Source organism: Nematolebias whitei, chromosome 7 (genome assembly GCF_014905685.2).
Source record: "Nematolebias whitei isolate Nwh7 chromosome 7, NemWhi1, whole genome shotgun sequence".
NCBI classification, from domain to species: domain Eukaryota; kingdom Metazoa; phylum Chordata; class Actinopteri; order Cyprinodontiformes; family Rivulidae; genus Nematolebias; species Nematolebias whitei.
In genome coordinates, this window is record NC_056504.1 from 39,347,059 (window position 1) to 39,372,625 (window position 25,567).

General features: G+C 38.7%; 4 protein-coding genes across 4 annotated transcripts in view; 2 read left to right on the forward strand and 2 right to left on the reverse strand.

Moving 5' to 3' along the window:
- Positions 1-2,801: 2,801 nt before the first annotated feature.
- Positions 2,802-7,572, forward strand: LOC119411908 (rho-related GTP-binding protein RhoA-B). Its single transcript, XM_037678862.1, has 5 exons — positions 2,802-2,897; positions 3,797-3,954; positions 5,281-5,401; positions 6,286-6,416; positions 6,502-7,572. Exons 2-5 carry the CDS (start codon positions 3,799-3,801, stop codon positions 6,673-6,675), a joined length of 582 nt encoding a protein of 193 aa, XP_037534790.1. The 5' UTR covers positions 2,802-2,897; positions 3,797-3,798; the 3' UTR covers positions 6,676-7,572.
- A 1,640-nt stretch (positions 7,573-9,212) lies between these two features.
- Positions 9,213-16,811, reverse strand: LOC119412821 (transmembrane protein 43). The gene is made up of 12 exons (XM_037679855.1): positions 16,799-16,811; positions 14,997-15,130; positions 14,733-14,867; positions 11,996-12,090; positions 11,862-11,911; positions 11,706-11,775; positions 11,558-11,628; positions 11,343-11,470; positions 11,151-11,225; positions 9,727-9,828; positions 9,510-9,627; positions 9,213-9,431 (listed from the first exon to the last, which is right to left on the reverse strand). Exons 1-12 carry the CDS (start codon positions 16,809-16,811, stop codon positions 9,229-9,231), a joined length of 1,194 nt encoding a protein of 397 aa, XP_037535783.1. The 3' UTR covers positions 9,213-9,228.
- zgc:112334 (uncharacterized protein LOC619199 homolog) lies at positions 16,750-20,550 on the forward strand. Its single transcript, XM_037678863.1, has 11 exons — positions 16,750-16,942; positions 17,681-17,788; positions 17,868-17,964; positions 18,061-18,195; positions 18,274-18,472; positions 18,549-18,680; positions 19,252-19,351; positions 19,444-19,615; positions 19,703-19,847; positions 19,937-19,991; positions 20,086-20,550. The coding sequence occupies exons 1-11, from the start codon at positions 16,901-16,903 to the stop codon at positions 20,227-20,229; spliced, it is 1,329 nt and encodes a 442-aa protein (XP_037534791.1). The 5' UTR covers positions 16,750-16,900; the 3' UTR covers positions 20,230-20,550.
- A 1,721-nt stretch (positions 20,551-22,271) lies between these two features.
- ndufaf3 (NADH:ubiquinone oxidoreductase complex assembly factor) overlaps positions 22,272-25,567 on the reverse strand; it is a 4,332-nt gene continuing 1,036 nt past the window's right edge. Inside the window, exons 2-5 of the mRNA XM_037678864.1 lie at positions 24,983-25,178; positions 24,821-24,887; positions 23,014-23,114; positions 22,272-22,936 (exon numbers count right to left, since the gene is read on the reverse strand). Of these exons, the coding sequence (XP_037534792.1) occupies positions 22,820-22,936; positions 23,014-23,114; positions 24,821-24,887; positions 24,983-25,178 (481 nt within the window). The 3' untranslated portion in view covers positions 22,272-22,819. The remainder of the gene's footprint in view (positions 22,937-23,013; positions 23,115-24,820; positions 24,888-24,982; positions 25,179-25,567) is intronic.

Consider the following 25,567-nt stretch of genomic DNA (forward strand, 5'->3'; position numbering starts at 1 on the left):
TCTGCATTCAACATCATCCAGACAGATTTGTTTTGCCTCAAACTTGTCCTAAATGCCGACAAAACCAAAGGGAAGCTTTTTTCAAATAGGAAGTTGGTCCCAGCAGTTCTTCCTCCGATTTTATCCTCAAATGGTGTCCCCATTGAGTTTGTTGATTCCTATAAATATTTGGGTATCTTGGTCGACTCACATCTCTCTTTTAAGCTCCATGTGGAAAACTTGGTAAAGAAACTGAAAGTTAAACTGGGTTTCTTTTTCAGAAACAGATCCTGTCTAACCCTGAATGCTAGAAAACGCCTTGTATCTGTGACTTTCCTTCCCTCAATTGATTATGGTGACATTATTTACATGAACGCTCCTACAAGAACCCTGCAGTTGTTGGATGCTGTCTATCATGGTGCGCTAAGATTCATAACTGGCTGTGATTATCGTACCCACCACTGCACCCTGTATTCACTGGTTAACTGGACATCATTAACTTCACGCAGACTCTCTCACTGGTATATTTTCATCTTTAAATTACTTCTTGGTCTGTTGCCTTCATACATCTCATCCTAGATGTCTCTGCGTGAGTGCAGCTACGGAGTGCGCTCTCAGGACATTATTACCTGCAGTGTTCCCTCAGTGAGGACTGAACTAGGCAAAAGAGCCTTCTCCTACTCCGCTCCTGTTTCCTGGAATATCTTACAAATTGATTTGAAGCTCTCGACCTTGACCTCTCTAAGTGTCTTTAAGAATCTGTTGGACACCTGGCAGGGTCCAATGCTGACATGTTCCTGTTTTTAGTTTTCTACATTTGTCTTGGAATCTAGCTGTTTTTTGTTTTGTTACCTTTTCCTTTTAACCATCCTATTTGTTAAAAAAAAAAAAAAAACTGTAGTATGCTTTTTTATAACTGTTTATTGTTGTTGCTGTTGTCCATTGTTGTCATCTTTCTTTGTTGAAATCAGGTCTCTCTTGTAAATGAGTCCTCGAGGCTCAATGGGATTTACCTGTATAAATAAAGGTTGATTGATATTAATTGATAAACCATTTATATTTATAGATGCTTAAAGAATTAATTTGGGTACTTTGAAGTGGTCTTCTGTGAAATTCTTATCAAAGATCATTATCTTACCTACAGTAAAAATCACTTTCATAACAGGAAGAGTTTGGAAGAATATTTAACACTGGTATCACTTGCATTGTTGTTGTTGTTTTTTGTTTGTTTGTTTTTTAACATTGAAAACTGTGTTGTATCCAGGTCTACCGCATGTGAAGATAAGCACAGCAGAACATGTTAAACATTACTGAGCAAAAGTAACTATATGAGGAAATCTGTGAACTCAACTGATATTTATACAGGACACATTTTGAACTAACGAAACATTTATCTAAATACCAAATGAGCTGCATGAAACCAAAATGCTCTTAAACACAGCACAAAAAAGGGTAATGTTAAAAGGTAAGTATGAACCCAAGAATTAATTTATACTGTGGAGCTGAGGAAAACCTTGAAAATATCAAAGTTCATGCTCAATAATCCAGGTAGAAAAATCCAATAAAGTTAAGTCAGGTCCTCTGGATGTTTCTTTATGTTGAAACGTTTTGTCTTTCATCCAAAAGACTTCATCAGTCCAAAGAGTCACAACAAACTCAGTCTTATAAATAGCACCTTCACTTAGTGGGTCAACCAGTTTGCTGGTGCTAAGATGGTTTCTTGAGTCCGCCTTCTCCCCCGCTGACCCACTGACCCGTCAGCCATGGCCAAAGTGGTTCAAAACATCAAAGTTGCTCAATAATTGTGGCTCCTCGAGACTGATAAAGTCTTTTGAATGAAAGACGAAACGTTTCAGCATAACACAGCATACATGTAATGTAACACAACACATAACAAAACGTGTATGTTGTATAACATGTAACAACACGTATTCACACATGTAATTCACACACGCAATGTGACACAAGTAGTCCAACATGTAACACAACAAGAAATAACACAAAACATTGCATGCAGCTTGACATATATTTAAAAAAAACACTGTGAAACGTGACATGAAACATTCCAAGAAAACATGTAGTCTACTGTTGTCATCTGTGTTCTTTGTTTAAAACAGGTCTCTCTTGTAAAAGAGTCCTCGAGGCTCAATGAGACTAACCTGTAAAAATAAAGGTTGGATTGAAAAATAAAGAAACAGTCCAGAGGACCTGACTAAACTTTGTTGGACTTAACAGAAAAAGTTCCGTTAAAAATCATTTGTGGTATTACAGTAATTCACAAGTTATTCACCTGCACTGTAATGCCCTGCGTGACTTTTTTTGTCCTATCACATAAACACTAGTGGATATTTGAAAAAAAAGATATTAACAAACACCTAGCTGCTCATTTGATGCAACATTTATTACCTATAAGAAATGTTTATAAATCTCTTTTATTTTTTATATTTTGTTATTTTTATGTTCTCTATATTTTTATATCTTGTGTGATTTATTGTGTATGATACTTTGTACTGAAACTCTGGCACAACAATTTCCTGCGGGATCAATAAAGTTCTATCTCATCTTATCTTAAATGTAAAACTTTTTTTAAAAGTTTAACTGTTTACAACTTAGCTGTTTTTCATTGAAACTCTTTCCTGAAAACTTGTTTTTTTAATTGTTTTTAGAAAGAAAAGAGGCAATTTATTTAAATAGCGTTTAAACAGCAAAAAAAACTGTGCTTTAAGAACAGTTTTCATGATCTCACAATTACAGTACTGCAACTTTTATTATTATTATTATTATTTTATTGTCAGTTTTACTGTCCCCGCCCCCTCACTTCCCTCCTGCTAATCCTCCAGCATCATCGCAGCAACAAAGGAGGCTAACACAAAGCGCTACTTTGAGTTCAGTTTAACAGATTTCTAACCTATTATTTGGTAAGTTTGCCATACGTACATGGTAAAATTGAAATTTTTCTCACACTAAATGCTAGGTTATTTGCTATGGATATCGCTATATGTGTGGTTCATATATATTTTCTTCCGATATTTTTTTTCTAATGCTAGCCACCTAGTTAGCGGACCGATGCAACTCGCTTTGACTTCCGTTATGCTAAGCTACTTGCGGCTAGCCAGCTAGCTGTGCCGGTGTTGTCAATGTAAAGAAAAAAACAACGCTGAGTTTGTTTAACAGTTAAAAGGAACGCATACACGTTGCAGTTAAACCATATGTGATAATATAAATGTGACTAATATTTCGTTTAGCTCTTTTGATTTGTATAGTTAAAGATGAAAAGTTAGCATAGAAGCTACATCCTCCGTTAGCCTCGGTAGTTAGCATTAAGTCTTTGGTAAACAGAACATCCTACTAGTCTAGTTTTAATCGAGGTCATGTCTGCTTCGCAGCTACATGTTGAAGTTTAGTCAATAAATTATGACGAAGTGGGTCAAATTGGAAAAACAGTCTAGCTTTTGAATCCGGGATGGGTCAGAACAGCGGAAATGTACAATCGTTGAAGAATAACCTTGAAATAAACAAGTTAAAATGTATTTCACAATTAACTGAAAATACGTGGGCTCGCGGTTTTATGTGTTCTGTACAGCTGGCTCGTTAAAAGTAGCCGTGATGGCCGACAGTCTTGTGAGCTGCGGGTGTTGGTTTCGGACTGGTTCGGGGTTGTGTCAACACAGCTGTAGACTGGGCTGCTCATGGTTTATCAGGCTCAGTGCTTGAAAGTTGCATAATGCTCAGTGCAATAAGATGACCCGCCCTGTTAAAGACAGATAATGATATTTGTATGTTCTAGCTGCTACTCTTCTGTCACTCCTATCTGCAGCTATGGCAGCAATCAGGAAAAAGCTGGTTATAGTGGGAGATGGAGCCTGTGGAAAGACCTGTCTGCTCATTGTGTTCAGTAAGGACCAGTTCCCTGAAGTCTATGTGCCCACAGTGTTCGAGAACTACGTCGCCGACATTGAAGTTGATGTCAAACAGGTTTGGATTAGTTTCGTCCTCCCACATTTCAAACACAGCTATGAGAGGTTGTTTGTTTACACCAAAAGCTGATTGCTGGTTGTGTTTCTTTCTACACTTCTCACTCTCACCAAGTGGTAATGTGTGTTTAGATTTGCAGACTGGTACAAATTAAGTATACTTATCTTAGGTTTTTGGATTTTTACAAGTTTGCTGAGAGTAAGAGCATTTCGTAAAGCATGGGTTCTTCCTAAGAACTTCCATAAAGTGCATAAACTAGTATATATGGTAGCTTTGTGTGTCTCTGTAAGGAAAATCAAGTTCACGTTATATAAACATGCTCTGTCTGGTTTTGTTTAAAATTCATTCTGTGTGAAATGCATGAGGTATTATTGCATTAGAGAATGTGTGGTTCCTTTTCCAAGCTAAATTTTAAAGAAACATTTCCAGGAAGCAACAATACCGTGGGATTGAAGTGTATTTAGGCATAACCAAATCTTCCATCCACTCCACCCAGAAAGGCCCCCAGGCCGGGATTTGAACCGGGGTGACCTGCTCGCTGAGAGGCAGCAGCTCTTCCAACTGCGCCACCGTGCTGTCCCATAACCAAATCTTTAATTTTATAAGAATTTTCTTCTTCTTTCTGCACCCTTTTCATTCATTGTTTTTTTTGGGGTTTTTTTTATGAATTTGTCTTGTTTCTTTTAAATGAATGAATAATTTAAAAAAATAGTTGACTAAATTTTTCTAAAAACATTTGCACAAATACAAACGCCTTGATGTCCCTCAGATGAGGTTACTTGGACTCATTGCTTTCGTGTACGTGAATCAGTCAGGCGTTCTCAGTTTGTTTATTTTAAGTTTTCAACATTTTATTTGTGTTTACATTTGTAGTGTGGAATTCATGCTTACCTGGTAGTCCCCACTATTTAAACCCCTAGAGCAGTACAATAATTTATTACTTTACATTTGCTGTAAATTACAAAATGTCATCTTTTAGCGTAACACTATTGCAATTCTATAGCAAAATCTAAATTTAGACAGATCAAGTTGATATTTTTCTGATAATAAAAAGCACATCTCTATGTCCTAATTATTAATATTGTTAGTGTTTTTTAAACAATGCATCATTAAAATCAAGTCGACACAAAAGATCTCTGTTCTTGGCTAAAGACTAAGTGTTAAATATTGCTCTTTGGAAATATATTCCTAAAACATTGTGAGCATGGTTCATATATGCACCAGATCCAAAATAATAAATGCGTGCAATCAGTGTCAAAAGTGTAGATTGAGGACATTTTTTTGTATGTTTCTTGCAGCTGATAACTTTTTTCCAACTTTTGGCAGGTTGAATTAGCTCTGTGGGATACAGCAGGTCAAGAAGACTACGACAGGCTCCGCCCCCTCTCCTATCCAGACACTGATGTCATTCTTATGTGCTTCTCCATCGACAGCCCAGACAGTCTTGGTGAGTACAAAGAACTGTGACAATTATTATTTCGCTTCTTTGCTTGCAAACCTGGTGAACAGGCACTTTGTCAGGAGTTGCAGAATTTGACCGAGTCTTTTGGATAAAAGACAAAACAAGTTTTTTTTTTTTTTTTTTTTTTTTTATCTGTCCAAAGGACCTGACAACTTTGTTAGAGTTGCAGAATTGTTTCCTCAGTCTGAACCTGCATTCTAACCTCAAGGGAACAACCATATAATAGAATCAATGTTTTTTTGTTTTTTGTAATTTCCCTGATGTCTTTGCAATGCGCAGTGTTGAAGCTGATGTTTTATACGTTTTCTTTTTTGCTTTTCACTTAACTTCATATTGTTATCACAGAGCTTCCATCTTCTTCTAAGTTCTAAAAAATACATACTAAATAATTGAAATAAATTAATTGAGTCATTCACAACAATTTTCCTCTATTGACCTACAGTTTTGAATTGCTAATTCTACACATTAAATAAAATTATTTGATTAAAATATATATATTATTGACAACTTTATTGAGCTTCCATTATCATAATTTTTTTTTATTTTAAGTTTTTATGAGTGCATTGTGTATTTGAATTGGATGCTCTTTTGATGTGGACGTTCTAGTTGTAGTTTAAATATATATATAATTTATGAAGAAATCCTGTGTTGTAAGAGATGGATTCTTTTACATCATAATAATATTATTGAGAACCAGTTCTCATTTACAATGACCACCTGGCCAATAATTCCTGTTGTGTTACAGAACAGTTTTACCCATTATAGATTTATGCACGGATTATTTCTACACAATAATGTTTGCTGTTTGTAAAGTCTATACAGCTGTGTTTCTGTTTTAACTGCTGACATTTTTGTTCCCACTTACTCAGAAAACATCCCTGAGAAGTGGACCCCTGAGGTGAAACATTTCTGTCCTAATGTTCCCATCATACTGGTGGGAAATAAAAAGGACTTGCGTAATGATGATCACACTCGGAGAGAACTAGCCAAAATGAAGCAGGTAAAAACTTCAGATTATGCACAAACGTATCAACAGCATATAGCAGTTTCCTTTTAAAAAAGGCCTCTTTATGTACTTTCTTCAGGAACCTGTGAAACCAGAGGATGGACGAGATATGGCTAACAGGATTGGTGCCTTTGGATACATGGAGTGCTCTGCAAAAACAAAGGATGGTGTGAGGGAAGTGTTTGAAATGGCCACCAGGGCTGCACTACAAGCCAGACGAGGAAAGAAGAGCAATAAATGTAACCTACTGTAAACGGGGGCCATGAGGACTGCTTCCCATAGGGTGCAAGAAGGAGAATTGGGTCAATCCTACCCCCAGACAAACCCCCACAAAAGACTATTGTCCCCCCCCTTTTTTTTTTTCCAAAGGTGTAATGCTTTTACTGTTTTGTCTTAAGCAGAAGTAGTCAGGTTGTCAGTATTCAACTATGAGGTTATGGAAATACTTTTTTGTACTTTTAACATGAGTAAAAATTTGCCATAAGGAAACCTCCTTTAACATGTATGTAACTGAAAAGGTCAGCCAGGGGACCTGTTGTGTCAGACTTGCCAACTACAGTAAGTGCTTAAGCCCTGCCTGCTGATCTGAGGAATGTGTTCACAGCCAACTAGGGTGAAGTACCTGCACACTGTGACCTCTAGTCCTTTAAATATCCCCACAAACTGATGCACACATTAAGATTAAACCTGTGTGTGCCTCGTATATGTGTGTAAACAAACTATTTTATGTGCATTATGATGACACACACAAGACTGGAAACTTATTTTACTAAAACAAGTGTTTTGTGTATTAAATTACTTTGTAAGGAATAGTAAAAATTTGCTTCACTTGACTGGGAAACACTGAATGACGACCATTGAGTTGTACAGCGCAAATATGAAACTAAAGCAAATGCAGGCTCCCAGCAGGATTGTTTTTATGGTTCAAATTTAGCATGGGTGGCCAGTTTAAGGTCTTTTTGCATTATGCATTTCAGAGACGGTCAGCGTCCTGGCTCAGCCATAGTGCAAAATCAAGTGCACTTAGGATACATGGTGGGCATTACAGATTAATACGAGCCACTCTTCAGGTGTTGTTAATGGGACCTGATGGATGATGCATTGTTTGAAGAAAAATATACAAAAAGCCCTTAAACTAGTTTTTCAAAAAGCAGTTCTGTGTTAATCAGGATGTTTTCATTTGAAAAATAAACTTGTCAGTGCTCCCTGGTGGACAAACTGGTGTCTCTGATTTAATCTATTTTTATTATAAACATAATAGTGTTTTCACTTCAAAGCATTCACATGTAAAGAAAATATATATTTACAATTAAACAGAGAACCTACAGGTATGTTGGAGGTAGTTTTAATATCTCAAAACTAAATCATTACATTCAACGTGTGAACTATTTTCAAATGAGCTAATCTGTAAATATACATTTCTAAGTGTTGAACACAAAACATGCAACTATATGCAGGCTTCATGGCAAACTATGGTATTTGTACACTCCTTATGTACAAGTTGTAAATATTTCCACTGGCTACCTACTGACATTTTCTGAAATAGAATCTCACTCCACTACAACTTCAGAAGGTAATCCTGTTCTGTGGTCAACTCTCAGAGAAGAGGCCTATTTGGAAACTTTCCTGGAAAGGGTGATCTCAGTGAGGCTGCTGTAAATTACACCATGGGGCTCAAAATTCATATGAAAATATGAGGAGGAAATCAAACTGTGCTTAAGTTTTATCTGGAGGCAGCAGCCAAAACGAGGCCTCTGAGTAATATGACGGCTCTCTGGGCATACCATGGTTGATGCAGCCACGCATGAGTCAACAGCTGCAGGCTCTCTGGTCTCTGCAGCCCATTGTCCAGCAGATCTCCAAGTGGAGGCAAGGAGGGAGGTCCCATTCAGCCAAGCCTGAAGCTCAACCAACCTGAGACAATAACTGGAGACGAGCAAGATTTTGGGGGCCCAAAGAGTTTTGTTAGTTTTGAGCATTTCTCTGCAGGTTTTAAATTAAGCAGTTTCACCGGAAAACAAAGCTATGTGCTGGAAGCATAGAAGCCTCTCCCTCCGGTTTGTCACACTAAAAGTCTCCCAAGAGGAGGAGCAGGAGTTGATCCGGGCGTTCAGGATGGACGCCTTGTACAAGCAGGACTCAACCTTTTCTGAGCTCAGGGACGTCCAGGCTAAAATAAAATTAGTGGCCGACTGAAGCTCCCGCCTGATCACGATTTTAAAAAGCCTCACAGAAGAAATTACAAATTAAATCAAGTCCACTTTCCTTTAATCCCATAAACCTATGGTTATGAAAACAGCATAAAATAAGTTTAAACTTGTTCAAACCACTTATAACTAAATTTATGCCAGAATGATAAAATAAAACAGAAGAAACTGATTTGTCTTAAAACGAGCAATAATTTAAAACACTCTGTTTATTGCTAGCTTTATGTTTTGATTTTTGTTTGTTTGAAAACGGTAAAGCCACATTCACCGCCCAGGAAGAAAACAGTTTTATTTACAGTAAAAACAAAAGAACAGCTCACTGTGAGCAGACGTATGTAGGAAGAGTGAGGACTAGGCTTGAAAGGCCACATCAGGTGATTTATAAAGCATCAAAAAGCTGCTCATTCTATCAAACTTTTCTTTTTGTACATAAGGGATAAGGGATTTTGGTTTTCATGCATTATTTTAAATATAACACACATCACTTGGTCAAAGTAAACAAGTCCCACACAGTTTGTATCGCTGTCGGAGCGTTGCATCGCACCTTCGATGGACGGTTACAGCTAGGTTGTAGAAAATCCTTTGAATCTTCTATTGAGTCATTCGTTCTTCTTTGGCTGAAGACCCGAGCGGACCAAAAACACTGGGAGCAGAGCTAGTGCTCCCAGAGCTAGCGCCACTAACGGACGGTAAAAAAGCCAACCTATCCCGACGACGAGGAGAGACAGCGAGCAGGAGAGGCAGAGAGCGAAGATCATCAGGCCGAAGGACACGAGCTCCCTGAGGAGAGGAACCCAATCCACTGCAGGAACATGACAAAGAGCGTAAGATGCAGACAGTGATCAAAGTGGCTGTAAACCCACAGTGAGCGTTACTTTACCCAGCGTGTAGAGGATGCGTGTCGTCAGCTGAATGCTAATGAACATGAGGGCCCAGCCTGCAGCTCTGAGCCCCCACGTCTTCATATGGTTGTACCGATGTTCCCTTTCAAACACTTCCTGCACATGAAACAAAAACAAACATGCAAAATAATAATGAATCAGATGTGTGAAATCTCAAAACTGTTTCAATGTTTCGAAGTCGAGCTCCACAGTTACCTCTGCAGTGAGTTCCTCCAGGTACAGGATCTCCAGGACATCTCCCGACTTGGTTTTAAAGGCCATCAGCTGCTCTCCTCTTTGCATGGCTACAATACTAACCTGAAAAAACACTCAGCGGGTTTTAATTGCATCTAAAAATCAAGCATCCGCACTTGTTACTTGGACAAATGGATACAATCAGTTCCCCTATTTATTTATGTTAAAACAACAGGAAAACTATTTGTCAGTTGTTTGTGTTCACATTAGTTCATGCTTTGCCACCGAGAGAATAAACAGCTTCATGATTTTTATTTATGTAAGTAAACATTAATATTTTAAGCTGCGTCTCAGTCAAAAGTAGTGATTTAAACTTAATGAAATTATGGATGTCCACTACTTAATGACATCTTATTTAATTCCATAAATGTTAACAATAAAATATAATGTACAAATATGCAATATAATAAAAACTGTACATGTATATGTGTTTTGTGCAGCTACTACACACAAAATTACCATTATTCAAAATTTTATACGAAAACGTTTGACAAAACGTCAAAATGCAGGAAGGCTTTTAATTTGATCTTATCGCTGGGACACTTAAATTAGAGTTTTATCTTTATATATTATTAAACAATCCTAGTTAGTACTGACTCTGATCATTAGAAACAAAAGTATTTGTAAAGGGGGCAGTAAAAAGGCACAGATGGAGTGATTTATATATAAAACTGGGATATCAGGGCAGTATAAAATATGCAAATTAATTTGTTGTTCAAACTGTTTGACTTCTGGACTTCTCATTTACCCTGCAGAGATGAAAACAAACCTGGACTAAATCACTCTCGCACCATTTAGTTTCCAAGCAGTGATGCTTGTTTGGGTCTGAAGAAGCACAGAAGCTCTAAAATGTTAATTATCTCTGGTTTCATGTTGGATTTACAGTGTCAAATCTTTTCTTTTGTCCTCGTGAACACACGAGCCTGTAGAGTTTTGGGGGAAACGCTGAGTGCAAACTAAATAGAGAAAAAAAAACATTTGACAGCCTTTAGCCATCTCGTGACACCAGAAGTTTTCATTTTCTGAACACGATTCTTCCTAAAGATGAACATTATTTAATGTTTGAAAACCTGCAAGAGAGTTTTTCGTCTATCAAGTATGTCCACAGACTCTTATAGTTTTTAGGTAAAATGTAATCGGATTACTGAAGGCCACGGCATAGTCGCATCATTTCAAGATCAAAATAATAATCACCCCTCGTCCCCCCATCACTGAGCGTACCTAGATCAACGTCAGGCCACAAATTCTTCAACATCACTCAGAAAAACAGTATTCCTAGTAACTTTTTTAATAGACACAAATAGGCCTATGGGATGAAGATTAAAAAAATTAATGTAATTTTGAGTATTGTAGGATTATTGGAAAATATCATCGGGAGCACCTACAATTTGAGGCGGCCCAAGGGGAGACTTTTCACCGCTCAGTCCAGCGAAGGAGAATCTCACACGCACATCTCCAACCTAATGAAATATAAATGAGACACACACACCGAACATAATTAAACAAGTTTTAACGAGTGGATTGATATAAAAGATCAAAAATTAATAAATAAAAAAAAGTAAACTGTTGATGCTTACCTGTGGCCTGTTTGGAAACTGAGTGTGATAGAAATAATCATCATGAATGGAGAGAAAAGGGTCCAGATTAAAGACTGGGTAATCCCTCAGACTCAGAGTCTGGAAGGTGCTGATCTGTTCCACCAGGCCTGAAGATGAGCAACAAAATGACTGAAGGAACTGAAGAGTCAGATCTAAACTTAGCATCTGTGTTTATTTGAAGACATAATAAATACCTTTGGACAGGATGAAAGGTCCAACTTGAACTTCAGGAGACACCACCGTCACGCTTTCAACTGGCATGGCGCTAAAAGACAAAGAGGGAGGTTAAAAATATACGGCAGAAAAGAAAGAACGAGACAGATCTTCAAAACATGTTCCTACCTTGGGTTCTGGTGACCGATTTCCTTGTCAAAGTTACGGCTGTTCACCAACTCTGATTTCCACTCAGTGTCTAAAAAAAAAAAAGATGGTCACGCTAAATCAGTTTTTAGATCATGTTGATACTAAAAACTACGTGTTGCTCCAAAAGCAACTCACTGTAGGTGTAGGTCGTCTCCGTCTTGGTTTCACCATTCTCCTTATAGTCCCTGAAATGAGTTTAAAGTCAACTCGCTTTATCTTTGGTTCAGTTTTGCTGCGTCAAACAACCATTTTTAAAACGGCAGACTGACTTGCTCTCGCGATACTCCACCCACTGATACATCTCCACCTGCCTCCTCAGCTTCACCGCCTGCACCACCACTTTGTAGTTGGGGTCATGTAGGGGCTGTGCAGACACAGATAAGCATGAGAATAAATACCAGTAATCTGTGTTAGATTCAGCTGATTTTAATAAAATATACTGTATGACGTAAGGCAATACAAAAACTCCCCCCCCCCCCCCCCCAAAAAAAAAAAACACTGACAGAAAAACAATGAAACCAGCGTATGATCATTGTAAAAATATAAATATCACCAAAATATTTAACACTTTGCTGAAGATGCATTTGGATTTGAAAAGCAAGGACAAAACAAACATTCAAATAAAAATACTTAAACTGGACATTCATCTCCAGTTGTTTAAATCACATTGTTCACAGACTAGTTGCTGATGAAAATATGTTTATTTAGGAAGAAGGGACATCGCAAACAAGCTATGGAAAACTTGTTCTGGACACAAATTACACATTTTTTTCAGAGTGCTTGTGCTGCACTGTATAAAATGCCCCCCAGGGCAATAAGCCATATTGGTCATATCAAGAACCAGAGTGAGATGTAAAGTAGCTCATTCCACAAAAACTTGATCTGATGCAAATCTGTGCAATCTGGAGGCCGCACCAAGATCTGAGTCATATTATTTAAAGCAGAAGGGGTTGTGTTGCCAGCAACAGTGCTTAGTTAGACATTAGGTGTCTAAGTGACATCCAGAACTTCAAGTATCCCAGTGATGAGAGCATCAGCCCACAGTGCAGCTAGCTGCCATTTCTCACCCAACCTAACAACACACAACATGCATACACCTCACAACCCCATGACAGAAAAGAAAAGATCAACTCCTTTTCTTTAGTCCAGTCTTGGTGTTTTCCTGCTCATTGTAGCCCCTTTCTTTGATGGGCACACATCATATTGGATCAAAGGGGAGCTGGTGCTCAGCTCCAGCGGTCATTGTGCAAAAAGCAGGGTACAACCCACACAGGTCCCAAGTGCCTCATACACAGCATGCCGCAAAGCCCAGTGTGCTCTGAAATCTTTATAATGCTGTCAACAGTAAGGTTTTCATCCATTTCTGCAGAAATCTTCAGATGACTCTGTGGTGGTCAGGTGTATCAGAGCTGAGTCCAGGGAACTGGTGGACCACTTTGTGGCATGGTGTGGAAACAATCATCTCATCTTGAATGTGAAAAAAACAAAAGAGATGATTGTAGATTTCAGGAGAAACAGGAACAGGTCCAACCCTATTTCCATCATGGGAGAAGAAGTGGAGGTGGTGAAGTATAAATACCTTGGGGTTCACCTGGACAACAGACTGGACAGGAAATGTAACGGGGAAGCCGTCTACAAGAAGGGACAGAGCAGACTGTACTTCTTGAGGAAGCTGAAGTCCTTCAACGTTTGCAGCAAGATGCTGCATATCTTCTAGAAGTCAGTTGTAGAGAGCATCATCTCTTCTGCCATCATCTGCTGGGGCAGCAGCACCAGAGCAAGTGACTTAAAAAAGATCAACAAGCTCATAAAGAAGGCTGGCTCAGTTCTGGGGACTCTAGAACCTTTGGAGATGACTGTACAAAGAAGGATTCTTCATAAAATGAAGATTAGAGACAACCCTCAGCATCCTCTTCATCAGACTGTCATACAGCAACAGAGTGTCTTCAGTCAGAGGCTTCTTCAGATCCGCTGTAAGACAGACCACTACAAGAGATCCTTCCTGCCCACAGCCATCAGCATCTAGAACAACTCTTTAATGAAACCAGGATGATGAGTTACAACAACATTTATTTTCCCTCTGGGATTAATAAAGTATTTTTGAATTGAATTGAATGTGTGCTTCTATAGAATGGGCCCACACAACATACGGTGCCTATAAACATAAAGTGACTGCCCTAATTCAGCTCAGAGAAAAGATTATTGAAACATAGGTCCTAAACCTCAGCAGGAGATCTGTTAAATCTATCATCAAGAACTGGAATACGGGAAATGTGTAGATCTACTAAGAGCAGGCTGCCCTCACAAATTGAGTGCAAGAAGAAGAATAGGAAGAGACGCCTCCAAGACACTTGTGACCACTGAAGGAGTTACAAGCTTCAGCAGGAAAGATGGGGGAGACTGAGCTTACAACAACTGTTGCCAAGGTCTTTCACCAGTCAAACTTTATGGGAGTGTGGTAACAAGAAAGCCATGTCTGGAAAAAAAATCACTAAATCTCAACTAGAATTTCTCTAGATTGTTTAGACTTTAGAGACTAAGATTTGAATTTTCTTTGACACTGGCTTTCTTTTTGCAACTCTCCCATAAAGCTTTTAAAACCTGTAAAACCTGCTGCTACATGGCAACTAATCCATGACTAATTTGACCAGGACAGACACAATTGAATGAGTAGATTATTGAGCATGGACTTTGTTGATTTTGAACCAGTTTGACATGACTGTCGACGAGGAAGAGGGCCGGCACTGGAGGAGGGGGAGTGCCAAAGAGACCATCTTAGCACCAACATAACTGGTTTGTTCCACATTGGAGTAAGCTGTTTGGGGAAGAATCAGTTTTGTGTTTCATTGACTGATGAAGCCTTCTGGATGGAAGGTGAAACGTTTCAGCACAAAAAAAAAAAAGAGAAACTGTCCAGATGACCTGAGTGAAAATTGTTGGAATGGATTATTGAGCATGGACTTTGTTGAATGAGTAGTGTTTAAACAGCTATGGTGGACAGCCTACCTGCAGAGTGTGCAGCTGAGCAGACAGATGAACTAAACGGTTGTTGTTCTGCAGGTCGAGGCTGGAATAAGACACCAGCGATACAACCTGAGAGAGCCCTTCATCCAAAGACGATGCTGTTTGCAGAGCTCGTCCCTGAAAAGAAAAACAGAAGCAGAGATAGGGCTTCTTCTTATTCAGCTCCTACATTACTAATCTGACAAGCACACAATCAGCACGTGTTACATCTTTGACTGGAGTCATTTGAAAGCGATCTGTGCTCACCTCATTGGTGAAGAGAACATAAAACGAGAGGAAAAACAGCCCAATGCCAACAACTGTTCCTCCTGCAGTTTGACCAATTCGCTCCAGGAATCCAGGGTTGGACTTCACCGTCACACGCTTGTGTTGGTCCTGACCTGAAAACTAACAGATAAACAGGGACAGATGAATGCCCACACCAACCACATGCTCATTAGCATTGTAATAAATGTATTAGTCTAATAAAATAACATTTGCTTTAGTAGGGAAACAAGTGCCAGTAGTGGCCCTGTAAATTATGACCTATGAAAGCACAAACATGACTAAAGGCAAGACAACAAACATGATGAACTGTTTAATGTTTTTATTATCAAGTTTTACAACTTTTGTCAGTCACTAAATAACCCACTCAAATTGCCAGCTCAATATAACGTTTAATGCAGTTTTTTCTCTTCCTGGATAAAGTTAAGTTGAATTTAACACAACTAGGAAGGAGTGTATTTTGTTGAACTGGGCGTGAACAACTTGCAAATCTTCTTTACTTCCTACATTTACTGTCTTATAGAAACTATAAAAAGTAGATACGACTTGGTATTGTAAATTATTGTTGCCAGTATTCTTACTTTAGCTGTTAACCTGTTATGTACAGACTAAACTAGATAAAACGTTTTCAATGAAAACTGAGATAAGGCGGGGGCGGCAGTTAAAGGGTTAAAACTGTAATTTAGTGCATGCTGGATACAAACAACACGTGCAGTTTATCAAATTAAATTAGATTTGTGCCACTCACTGTTTGTTCTGAAGACATTTCCTTGACTTGATCAACTCGAACAGAAAAGAAGATGCTAGCAAACCGACACAATCGCCTTTTGAAAAGGTTAGCTTGATTTTATTTCACGGAGTGTTCCGAAACACATTCGGGAAGGCGGAGTCACCAATTTATCGTTCAAAGTTCTTTGCACCGATCCGCTGAAGTGTCTTGGAAAAAAATGCGAACACAACTGACGCCAAACATACACATAACCCGGTCTTCAGGAATCATGGGTAATGTAGTCTTTGTTGAAACGGGCAAAAAAACAACAGCTGTGTGTTTTCATACAAAAGTAGGTACAGCTTTTATTATAGTTTATTATAGTTTTAATAGGTTTTAAAATATTTTAACATTCTTACAAAATGTACTGTTACACAAGGCTACATTGCAAAAATATTTAATTAGTTGCATGTTTGACATGTTTTTTTTAGAGATTTGCAACCTCCACCAAAGAAAGAATTATCAGAAACTCTTGTCATGTTTGAAATATTTACTGGTTAATTCATTGAAACATTTCATCTTTAACTATTCTGTCATGTACTAATCTTCTAAATAAAAAAATAAAATAACATAAGGTAAATAATAATAAAAAATGTTGCCAGTCAGTGGGAAAGTCTCTGTTGTTTACAACTAAAGCTAAGAAGATTCTCTTGAGAGGGTCAAGTACCAGATGATGGAAATATTTCAGTGTAAATAGAAAATACTGCAGTGCTCCCTTTTTGTACTTTTAATACATTTAATTGAATTAATTACATTTTTATGGGTAAAGTAACTGTGCACTTTCCCAAGAATTGTGGAGACTGGAAGTCTTATTTGTAAATGAAAGTTTATATGTTTTGTAAAACAAAATAAAATACACGTTTGTATCCACCATAACTGATGACAACTTCCATTGAATAGTTGATGTGCAGTTGGTGAACACACACACACACACATGCACACACACACAAAATGCATGTGCCCATCATAAGAGGATTATTGCAAATGAGAACACATAGCCGATACTGTCACCTACCATCATCAGACATGGTTCTTCACACACGTATTCCTTCGACTGCATTCAGGTAAAGTACCAGGACTCAGTGATCAGAGAGAAAAACATTGAACCATAGCTGGGATGCAGGAGTATGATATTATAGTGCTCGGGACCGGGCTGAAGGTAAGAAAACGTGATTCCTGACATGAAAAAGTTACCATACCTCACAAAAAATTACTGTAGATTTATGTAGACACCTCCAGTACTTGGCAGATATAAGGGTCACAGAAAGTTTGAGGCTGATGAACTGAGATGCATTTTATTGTGAAGTGGGAATGTCAATGTCAGTTTATTAACATAGTACAAAAAAAAAACAGCAAAAGTTGACCAAAGTTCTTAACAATTTTGTCAAATTCAAATGTAAAATGACAATAAGAACAAAGAAATACAAGAGATCTTGTGTCACTAAGAAAACACAAGAAAGTTAAAATAAAATACAAACACATCAACAAGAAAAAAAAAACTCATTATCAGAATAACTCATATATGAGGTGTATAAACAACAAATGATAAAAGCTTTGCTTTTCTGTAACATGACACTCTAAAATAAAAATATTAAAACTTATCAAGCTCAAATATATCTTGAAGACTCAGTTGCAAACTTTTGCACCGGTCAGTATAAATATGTTTTTTAAATTCTTCCTTCATTAAAATAACTGTTGATATAAAAGTTAATTGTTAAGTTTGTCTTTTGATATAAATTATTTTATGTTTTTCTCACATGTATGGATTGTTGGGTTGTAGACCCACTGAGCTCCTGCTGGCTGTTAGAAGAGATTAATGACCATCTGCCTATAGATTAACTGATATCTACTGATTCCAACAAACACTTAATCCTAACTTTCATCCCGTCCCTTTCAGGAATGTGTCCTCTCCGGTTTAATGTCTCTTAGTGGGAAAAAGGTCCTTCACATTGACAAAAATCCTTATCATAGAGGTGAAAGTGTGTCTATTTCCCCTCTGGAGGAGGTGCGTTCAAACAAAAACACATTAACATTTGCGTATCTTCTTACACATTGTTGGTAAGTTGTGTTTAATTTCTTTGCAGCTGTACAGGAAGTTTAAAGTTCCAGGTCCTCCTATATCAATGGGTCGTGGGAAGGAGTGGAACTTGGACCTCGTCCCCAAGTTTTTTCTTGCTTCTGGTGAGCACTGCAGCACATATTACTGAATTAACTGTTCAACGCTTCGCTTATTCTTTGAGTATAGATCGGTAATCGCCTGCTGTACGTTTGCTTCAGGTCAGCTGGTAAAAATACTGCTGCTCACCGAGGTTACCCGATATCTGGACTTCAAAGTTGTCGAAGGCAGTTTTGTTTACAAATCAGGGAAAGTTCATAAAGTCCCGGCCACAGAGGACGACGTTCATGGTTCAGGTGACAAAGTCCTTTTCCACTTTTGAAGACAGTTCTCCAGGTAGACATTCAACACGTGACAGTAAATGACGTTTTCAGATCTGATGGGCATGTTTGACAAGAGGAGGTTCAAGAAGCTGCTGCACTTCGCTCTGAACTTTGACACTAGAAACTCCCGCACCCACCAGGACGTGGACCCCAACGAAACCACCACCCGGGAGCTGTTCAGCCGCTTCGACCTGGGACAGGATGTCATAGAGTTCACAGGTCATGCCATAGCCTTGCACTCTAGTGAGAGGTCAGTTAAGAGCTACAGAAAGTCACAAACAAGTCATCTCTGAGGTTCTGACCGTTCTCCCTGCCGTCTACTTTAGTTACCTGGACCAGCCCTGTTTGGAAACCCTGAACCGGATCAGGTTGTACTCCGAGTCTTTGTCTCGTCACCAGTCCAGTCCGTACCTGTACCCCCTGTATGGGCTTGGGGAACTACCGCAGGGATTTGCCAGGTGAGACTCCCCATCAGTAACTCACTGATGATCTGTTTCATGCACATTTAACCAACTAATTTGCATGAAGATTTGGCAACTGATTTTACACAACCACCGAGCTACCACAGCCCTCTGTGTGGGGCAGAGAGCTGCTGTCTAAGGCGCCCAGGGGAGCAGATGGTGGGGGTTAAAGGCCTTGCTCAAGGGCCCAGAGTGGGGCGAATGACAGTGGAGGCAGGTGTGGGTGCTTCACATTTCCCACCTACATTATGATGTTGTCGGTCCGGGGAGTTGAACTGACAACCTTCCAATCACAGGCCCACCTTCTCTAACCTCTGTGCCACCATCCGTTTCATGCAAATGAACAAAACAATTTATCTCTGAGTGATCTCTGGAAATAATTTGGGCTGCACTTCTCCTTCGGTGTTTTTCAGCCTCTAAACGTTGATTTTTAAAATAAAGCCAGACAAAATCTGTCTTGAAGTTATGGTCTTGTTGCATTCCTAAAATGCTGTCGCAGTTTGTTCATGTACTTCTTTGCCACGTTTGACTCATGCTTTCCATTAAATCTCTTTCACGCATGTTTCAGACTGAGTGCAGAGTATGGAGGAACCTTCCTGCTGAACAGGGCGGTGGAGGAGATTGTGATGGACAACGGCAAAGTGCAAGCTGTCAGATCTGAGGGAAAGGTGACGCAGATGAAAGAGCTTAATAGAGTTGTAGCGTAAGTGACCAATAGAGCTCAGGTGTGCTGAACGATTGTTTCTTCTTGATTTCCCAGCTTTTTCACTGTAAACAGTTAATCTGCGATCCCAGCTATGTTCCCAACCGAGTTAGGAAGATGGGGCGAGTCATACGAGTGATTTGCTTGTTAAATCATCCAGTTAGAAACACTCAGGAGGCCAGCTCCTGTCAGATCATCATCCCTCAAACACAGCTCAACAGGAAGTCAGGTACATCGCCAGTCGAAGCGTTGGGCTATCACTGAAGTAACTCTGAAATAATACCTCTGCGTGTCCCCTTTCTGTTTGTCCATGCAGACATTTATATATCCGTAGTATCCTACAGTCACGGTGTGGCCTCGGATGGGATGTATATCGCCACAGTGAGCACGACAGTAGAGACCGGAACCCCAGAGAAAGAGGTGCAGCCGGGACTGGAGCTTCTCGAACCCATCGTGCAAAAGTTAGAAGCAAAATCAAGTCTCTCATCTCACCTGTTTTAAGCTATTTTAACACCGCATTAAAATGATGTCATTTCTTGTGCCTCTTAAGATTTGTGTCCATCACCAACCTGCTGGTTCCCAATGAGGATGGCAGACAGAGTCAGGTAATGAGATCCACCTGTTCCAACTAAAAGAAACAAGATGGAGTGTGGTGGGCCGAGCAGTAATTATTTTCTCCGTCTCCTCTCTGCTGATTAGATCTTTGTGTCCCGTTCTTACGATGCAACGGACCACTGTGAGAGGGAGTGCGAGGACATCAAAGACATGTACCATCGACTCACGGGAGCGGAGCTCAGCTTCGTCAGGTCTCGACAAACGTCTCGCAGTTCTGAAAACGACTGAAGCTCTTCACATCAGGACCACGTGATCCGACAGATACTTTGAAGAAACCACAGCTGGAAAGCAGAGGGTGTGGCATGTAGTGCACGCGTTAAATGTTTGACAGTTCCTATTTTTTCCTCATGTTTTCCACAATTTCTAATATTTGGGAACATTTGCAAAACAACATGGCTTCAAGTAACTGAAAAGTTTTAAATTCATTGTCAAAAAGCTGTGTGTTGGGTCAATCAGCAATGGGGTTTGCTGTATACAAGAGTTCTTACGTGCTTTTTTTTATTGTAACATTTTAGTAGAACCCGAGAATATGTAAAAATCAAGAAGAGAAAAGAGAGAACAATTAACAATTAACAATTAATTATATATATATACTGTATATAAAGGTGCTATTTGGAATGACTGCTCAGCGTCAGTGATGTACGGAGGAGTGAAAACGAAGTCCTACAACACTTCAAACCTTATTAACCATCTCAAGAACCACCATTCTGACCTTACGATGAGCTCATGGTGGCCATGAGGAAAGCGAGAGTGCGGTCCACCACGGAGAAACAAAAACCTCACCAGCAATCCATCCATCCATCTTAAGACCATGCAGAATAATGTAGTATTTCAATTACACAGTAGAGAAATTATGTAGTTTCTGTAAGTAGGTCTAGGAAGGAAAAAGAATTGGTATTGGTATCAGCCAAATAAGTTTTGATATATTGACATATTGGCCAAAAAATCCAATATCATGCATCCCTATTTAACTTTGGTTGATTTGAGTCAGAACACATCGACGTGGAGCTGTTTTAGCTGCAGCAGGTAAACGTGATGAAGCTCGTGCGAGTGACGTGTGTTGAAACGCTCAGACTGTGAACACGTCGCACTGAGGCAGATGATTAAATGGATCACACTAATGTGCAGAGGATTTGAGGATTCTCCACTCAATGGGGCTTAAGTGTGAGAAGGACATTATATCATGTGCTGCACAGGCAACCTGTCTGAGGCAGATATTCTGGAAAAGAGGATTATCCCGATGAAGGACAGGCACCACAAACACCACCTCACCCCACAACTGGCTGGACATGTTTACACTGACAGTCACGCCTCATTTCTTTATATTGTGCTTCCAAACAGACGTTTTTTGTTATATGTGACTAGTTTTCCAGCAGATGATCGGCTGAAGAATATCACTTCATAGAGATGTGCTTTATTATCATACAGTTTAAAAACATAGTAAAATGAAAAAGCTTCACATATGTTGCTCATCTGTGGATACTGATGGACAAAACCTTATTCTCAAGGTGAGGTAGATGAAAACAGAAGTGAACATCTCTCTGACTACGTCCACATTTTATATACAAATAATGTAGAAAAAATAAAGCTCTACTTGTCTGAGCAATTTTATAGTTTTGAATATTTAAAAAAGGCACAAAGTACGGAAACGTGGAAAACACTAAAACCTTTGACACTTTTCCAGACTGCATACGAAGCCTGGTTGTTGTAAAATGCAGGTTATTATAATCAGGTCTTTTGTTGGTGTTTGTATCTTTTTTCATAAAGTTGTGACTTTCAAATAATTCTGCTCACCTTCTGTAGTTTTTGGTCTGACTTTTTTTTTCCTCTCTTCTCATCACTTTAGACATACACTGCACAATATTTTAGTTTGATTTATCGACCTTTATTAACCAGGTAAATCCCTCTGAGATCATGATCTCCTTTGCAAGGAAGGCCTGAAGGCAGCCTAGCATGCATGATTTGGACTGTGGGAGGAGTACTTGGAAAAAACCCATGCAAGCACAAGAACATGGACAACACAGAAAGACCCCAGGTCCAAACTGGGGATTGAACCCAGGACCCTCTTGCTGTGAGGCAACAGTGCTAAACCACTAATCCATCGTGCTGCTCTTTTGACCTTATATCATGGTCAGACTAGGACAGAAAATGAGTGAAAAAGCAGCTAAAAAAAAATCACTTTAAAAGATTACAAGGAAGTCTTGCTCCTTAAAATCAAAATATAATAAAAATAAAGGTGAAATAAAACTTTTTTTCTTAGTACTGAATAAAACCTATGTACATAACAGATGTTTTAACTGCTCCCGTGCAGATGTAAAATGACAAACAGAATGCTGAGTAGGCTTGGAAATGAATTTATACTAGTTTCAAGAACACAATAAACTATGTATTCACTAAACACAGTATAATTCTTTTAAAAAAAAACAACAACATTTAAACAGAAGAATATGGTCTTGCGTTATGACATCATCAGTGATCTTCACTTCAAGATTTCCTCACAGCATCTGTTCGTTTTAGGCAGACGGCTGCGTTCGCTTCTCTGAACGTGGAACGTTTTTCTGCTCAAACGCTGAATGTTCAAACATCTCATGAACATTTTATAGAAACAAAACACAAAGAAATGCAACTAAACTTGTTTAACATTTAAGAATCGCCTCAAGCAGGTGCTTAGTGATAACGAGCCATTGTTTCGGCTCATCGGGTGACGATGCTGCTTCAAAAACACATCCAAGTCACTGTAAGAACTAAAGCTGGATATATTTGCTCAGACTCTTTGGAAGCTTTTTGTACAAGTCTCATGTTATCACCAACATCCCATTTATTTAAATTTAATGTCCAGTGATGAGGTCAGAGAGGGAGGAATCGGAGGAATCAGACCAGCGGCGACCAATCTGTGCTCAGTGTTCAAAAAGTTGAAAGTTCCACAGGCGTTCGGCTGCAAAAGAGTTCAGACAATTCAGATCAGGTTATAAATTCTTCATTAAGGTGTTTCTCTAACTGAGCAAAACTTACTGTGTCCAGCACCTCCACAGCGATGCCTTTACGCCTCAAAAACGCAACAACCGAGGGGTTAACTTGTTCGATCTGAGCTCCAGTTCCCAGCACAAGAATCTCTTCAAAAACACACACACACCCAAAAAAAATCAAATCAAATCAAAAGCAAGCAGAGAAAAAAGAATGAGGAAATGTTGCTTTTTAAATATGCTGCTTGAAGAATTAAAATTTGTACACACAGAGAACAAAACTTCTCTCATTATTAAACTACTGTAACATTTTTGGTTTACCAAATCAGAAAGATTTTACAACAATCGTCTTTTTTCACATTTTTTAGATCAAGTCAACAATAAAGCTGAGTCTTTTTTGATGGATTTTCTTTCAAAGAGTTCATATTATGCTGTCTAGGCCTGTCACGATAACAAATTTTGCTGGGCGATTAATTGTCTCAGAAATTATTGTGATAAACGATACTATTGTTTGAAATTTGACAATAATTAGTAATTGTTGTCAAATTTAAGAAGAAATGTTGGTTAATTGTTTTTGAAGTAGTACCTTTTTTCAACCACCTGATGGCAGTATAAGACTGTTTGAACCGAAGGACGGCTAGTGAGGTAGACAGCAGCGTGTCTCTTTAAAAAAAATGGGAGGGAGGCCCCTTGATGTGACATGGGCTGTCTCTCATTCCTTTTTATCAGTTCTCAAAATGGCGGACGCTCGGTGTAGTTTGAGCTCTTTAGCATAGCATTTGTTTTTAGGAAAGCTTTTAATTAAAAAAAAAAAAACAGTAAACAAGTTCTCAGCTTCTTTTTGCAGAGAAAAACAACTTTTTGCACGAAGGCACGAGTTTCAACCGTGAATTATGGTGCTTTCACAAGACAGAGGTTTTTTTTCCCGAGGTCAGCCTGTTAGATAAGCTCGTAGCTTAGCTGCATTTAAAGATCCAAAAACACAATGTTGGACGGTTAAAATGATTTCAAAGAGAAAAGAGACAGGGAGGGGTCAGTGAAGAGCACCGGAGATGAACTTTTTATCATCCAGTGTCTTCAGTAGAAAGAGAGACACGAAGAAATGATAAAGCCAATAAATGAAAATGAGGTAGATCATTTTAATTAATCATGCGATTAATTGATTTATTGTTTATCGTGACATGCCTGGATGAGTGCTTAGGGACTATCAATAAAATATCATGAGAATTACGATTTCCCAAATCTTTACAGACACATGTTTCTAATCAAACTGTTGAAATGGCATTAAGTTCTCAGTGTCTGATTCTTGAATGTCGAATAATTTAGATGAAACAACAGAAAATTCTGTTTATTTTGTTTAATATTACAGCCTCATTTTGCAATTTGTCGACAGCCCCTAAACCTTCGTCTCATTTCTGATGTTGTGTTTTCATCTATTCCCTGTTCACACTGGAAACAAAACAAGGCACAACACCTGCTGCATACAGACACCAGTGTTATTGTAAATCTGTGCATACAAGTTACTAAACTGAGAGAGAGAGATTCCTGTGACTTCAAATTTTATTTTTACACATGACCCCTGAGGGTCTCCATAGCTTTCTTTAGGAGTCGCCTCAGCAGATCATTTGCCTCCATCTCACCCGGTCGTAACATCCTCGTCTGTCACACCAAACCTCTCCGTAGCCTCCCTCAAAACTTCAGCTTGGTCAAAATGCTTCAGTGCAAATCAGCTGATCTTTATTTGCTGATTGACCCGAATCATTTATTTATGTTACATTGTCTAAATAGCTCAAATAAAAGGAAGAAAAGTTTTGAATTCTATTCTCTTCTTTATATTAGTGTGCATTTATTTTTACCATATCTTGGTTCAATCAAGTGGAAAAGGGAAACACTTTCTTCTGTTATGTCTTTATAACTACCAACCTGAAAAACAAAAGAAATTTACAACAATTACTTGTCTTATCAAATGAAATCTTGCAAGCTAAAAGCTGTGGGGATCATTTGAATATTGGTCTCACATTCCACTGCAGAATGCCAGGAAGCAACAAAGCGCAGGGCCCAAACACCTCATGGCCATCAATGTTAAAGCCTGTTGGACTGTAGCTGTGGATCTGGATCCCACTGTCGTCCTCCTTCTTTATGAAGGAAACTGTGGTTCGCTGATAGAACTCCTCATCCCCAGGTATTAATCTGTGACCGCGAGTTAGAAATGGACTAAAATAAAATAAAGAAAATGGAATTAGAACCAGAAATACATGAATATTTTCTATTACTTGCCTTTAATTAAAGAAAAGATCGCCTCTGATCTGTGGAACTGTGGAGCTGCAGCAAATCCTGCCTCATTTTTTCTTTTAGCCTCGCAAAGGTGTAAAATAGGACAAGTGTTTTTAGACTTTAATGTGTGGCAGCATTTTGCAGATGGATGAACTAACATCCGTCTGTTTTTCAAAGCAGGACAACAGTCAGCAGAGCTCTGCCTTGAAAAATATACGAGAAATAAATCACCTCCAGTTAGAAACAGAGATATGTCATGGCAATAAGTAAAAACTGGAAGTACTTAAATTATTATACATGGATTTGTAAAAAAAAAAAAAAAAAAAAAA

Bases quoted from the DNA above. Each gene is read 5' to 3' on its own strand.
- LOC119411908 (XM_037678862.1), top strand. From the start codon at position 3,799: ATGGCAGCAATCAGGAAAAAGCTGGTTATAGTGGGAGATGGAGCCTGT. The intron at 3,955-5,280 runs GTTTGGATTAGT...AACTTTTGGCAG, and splicing joins TTGAAGTTGATGTCAAACAG to GTTGAATTAGCTCTGTGGGA. The intron at 6,417-6,501 runs GTAAAAACTTCA...TACTTTCTTCAG, and splicing joins AACTAGCCAAAATGAAGCAG to GAACCTGTGAAACCAGAGGA.
- LOC119412821 (XM_037679855.1), bottom strand. The intron at 11,629-11,705 runs GTAGGAACATGT...TTTGTCTTTTAG, and splicing joins ATCGGTCACCAGAACCCAAG to CGCCATGCCAGTTGAAAGCG. The intron at 11,471-11,557 runs GTATTTATTATG...GCTCATCTTCAG, and splicing joins ACCTTTCATCCTGTCCAAAG to GCCTGGTGGAACAGATCAGC.
- zgc:112334 (XM_037678863.1), top strand. From the start codon at position 16,901: ATGCAGGAGTATGATATTATAGTGCTCGGGACCGGGCTGAAG. The intron at 17,965-18,060 runs GTGAGCACTGCA...CGTTTGCTTCAG, and splicing joins CAAGTTTTTTCTTGCTTCTG to GTCAGCTGGTAAAAATACTG. The intron at 18,473-18,548 runs GTCAGTTAAGAG...CGTCTACTTTAG, and splicing joins GCCTTGCACTCTAGTGAGAG to TTACCTGGACCAGCCCTGTT.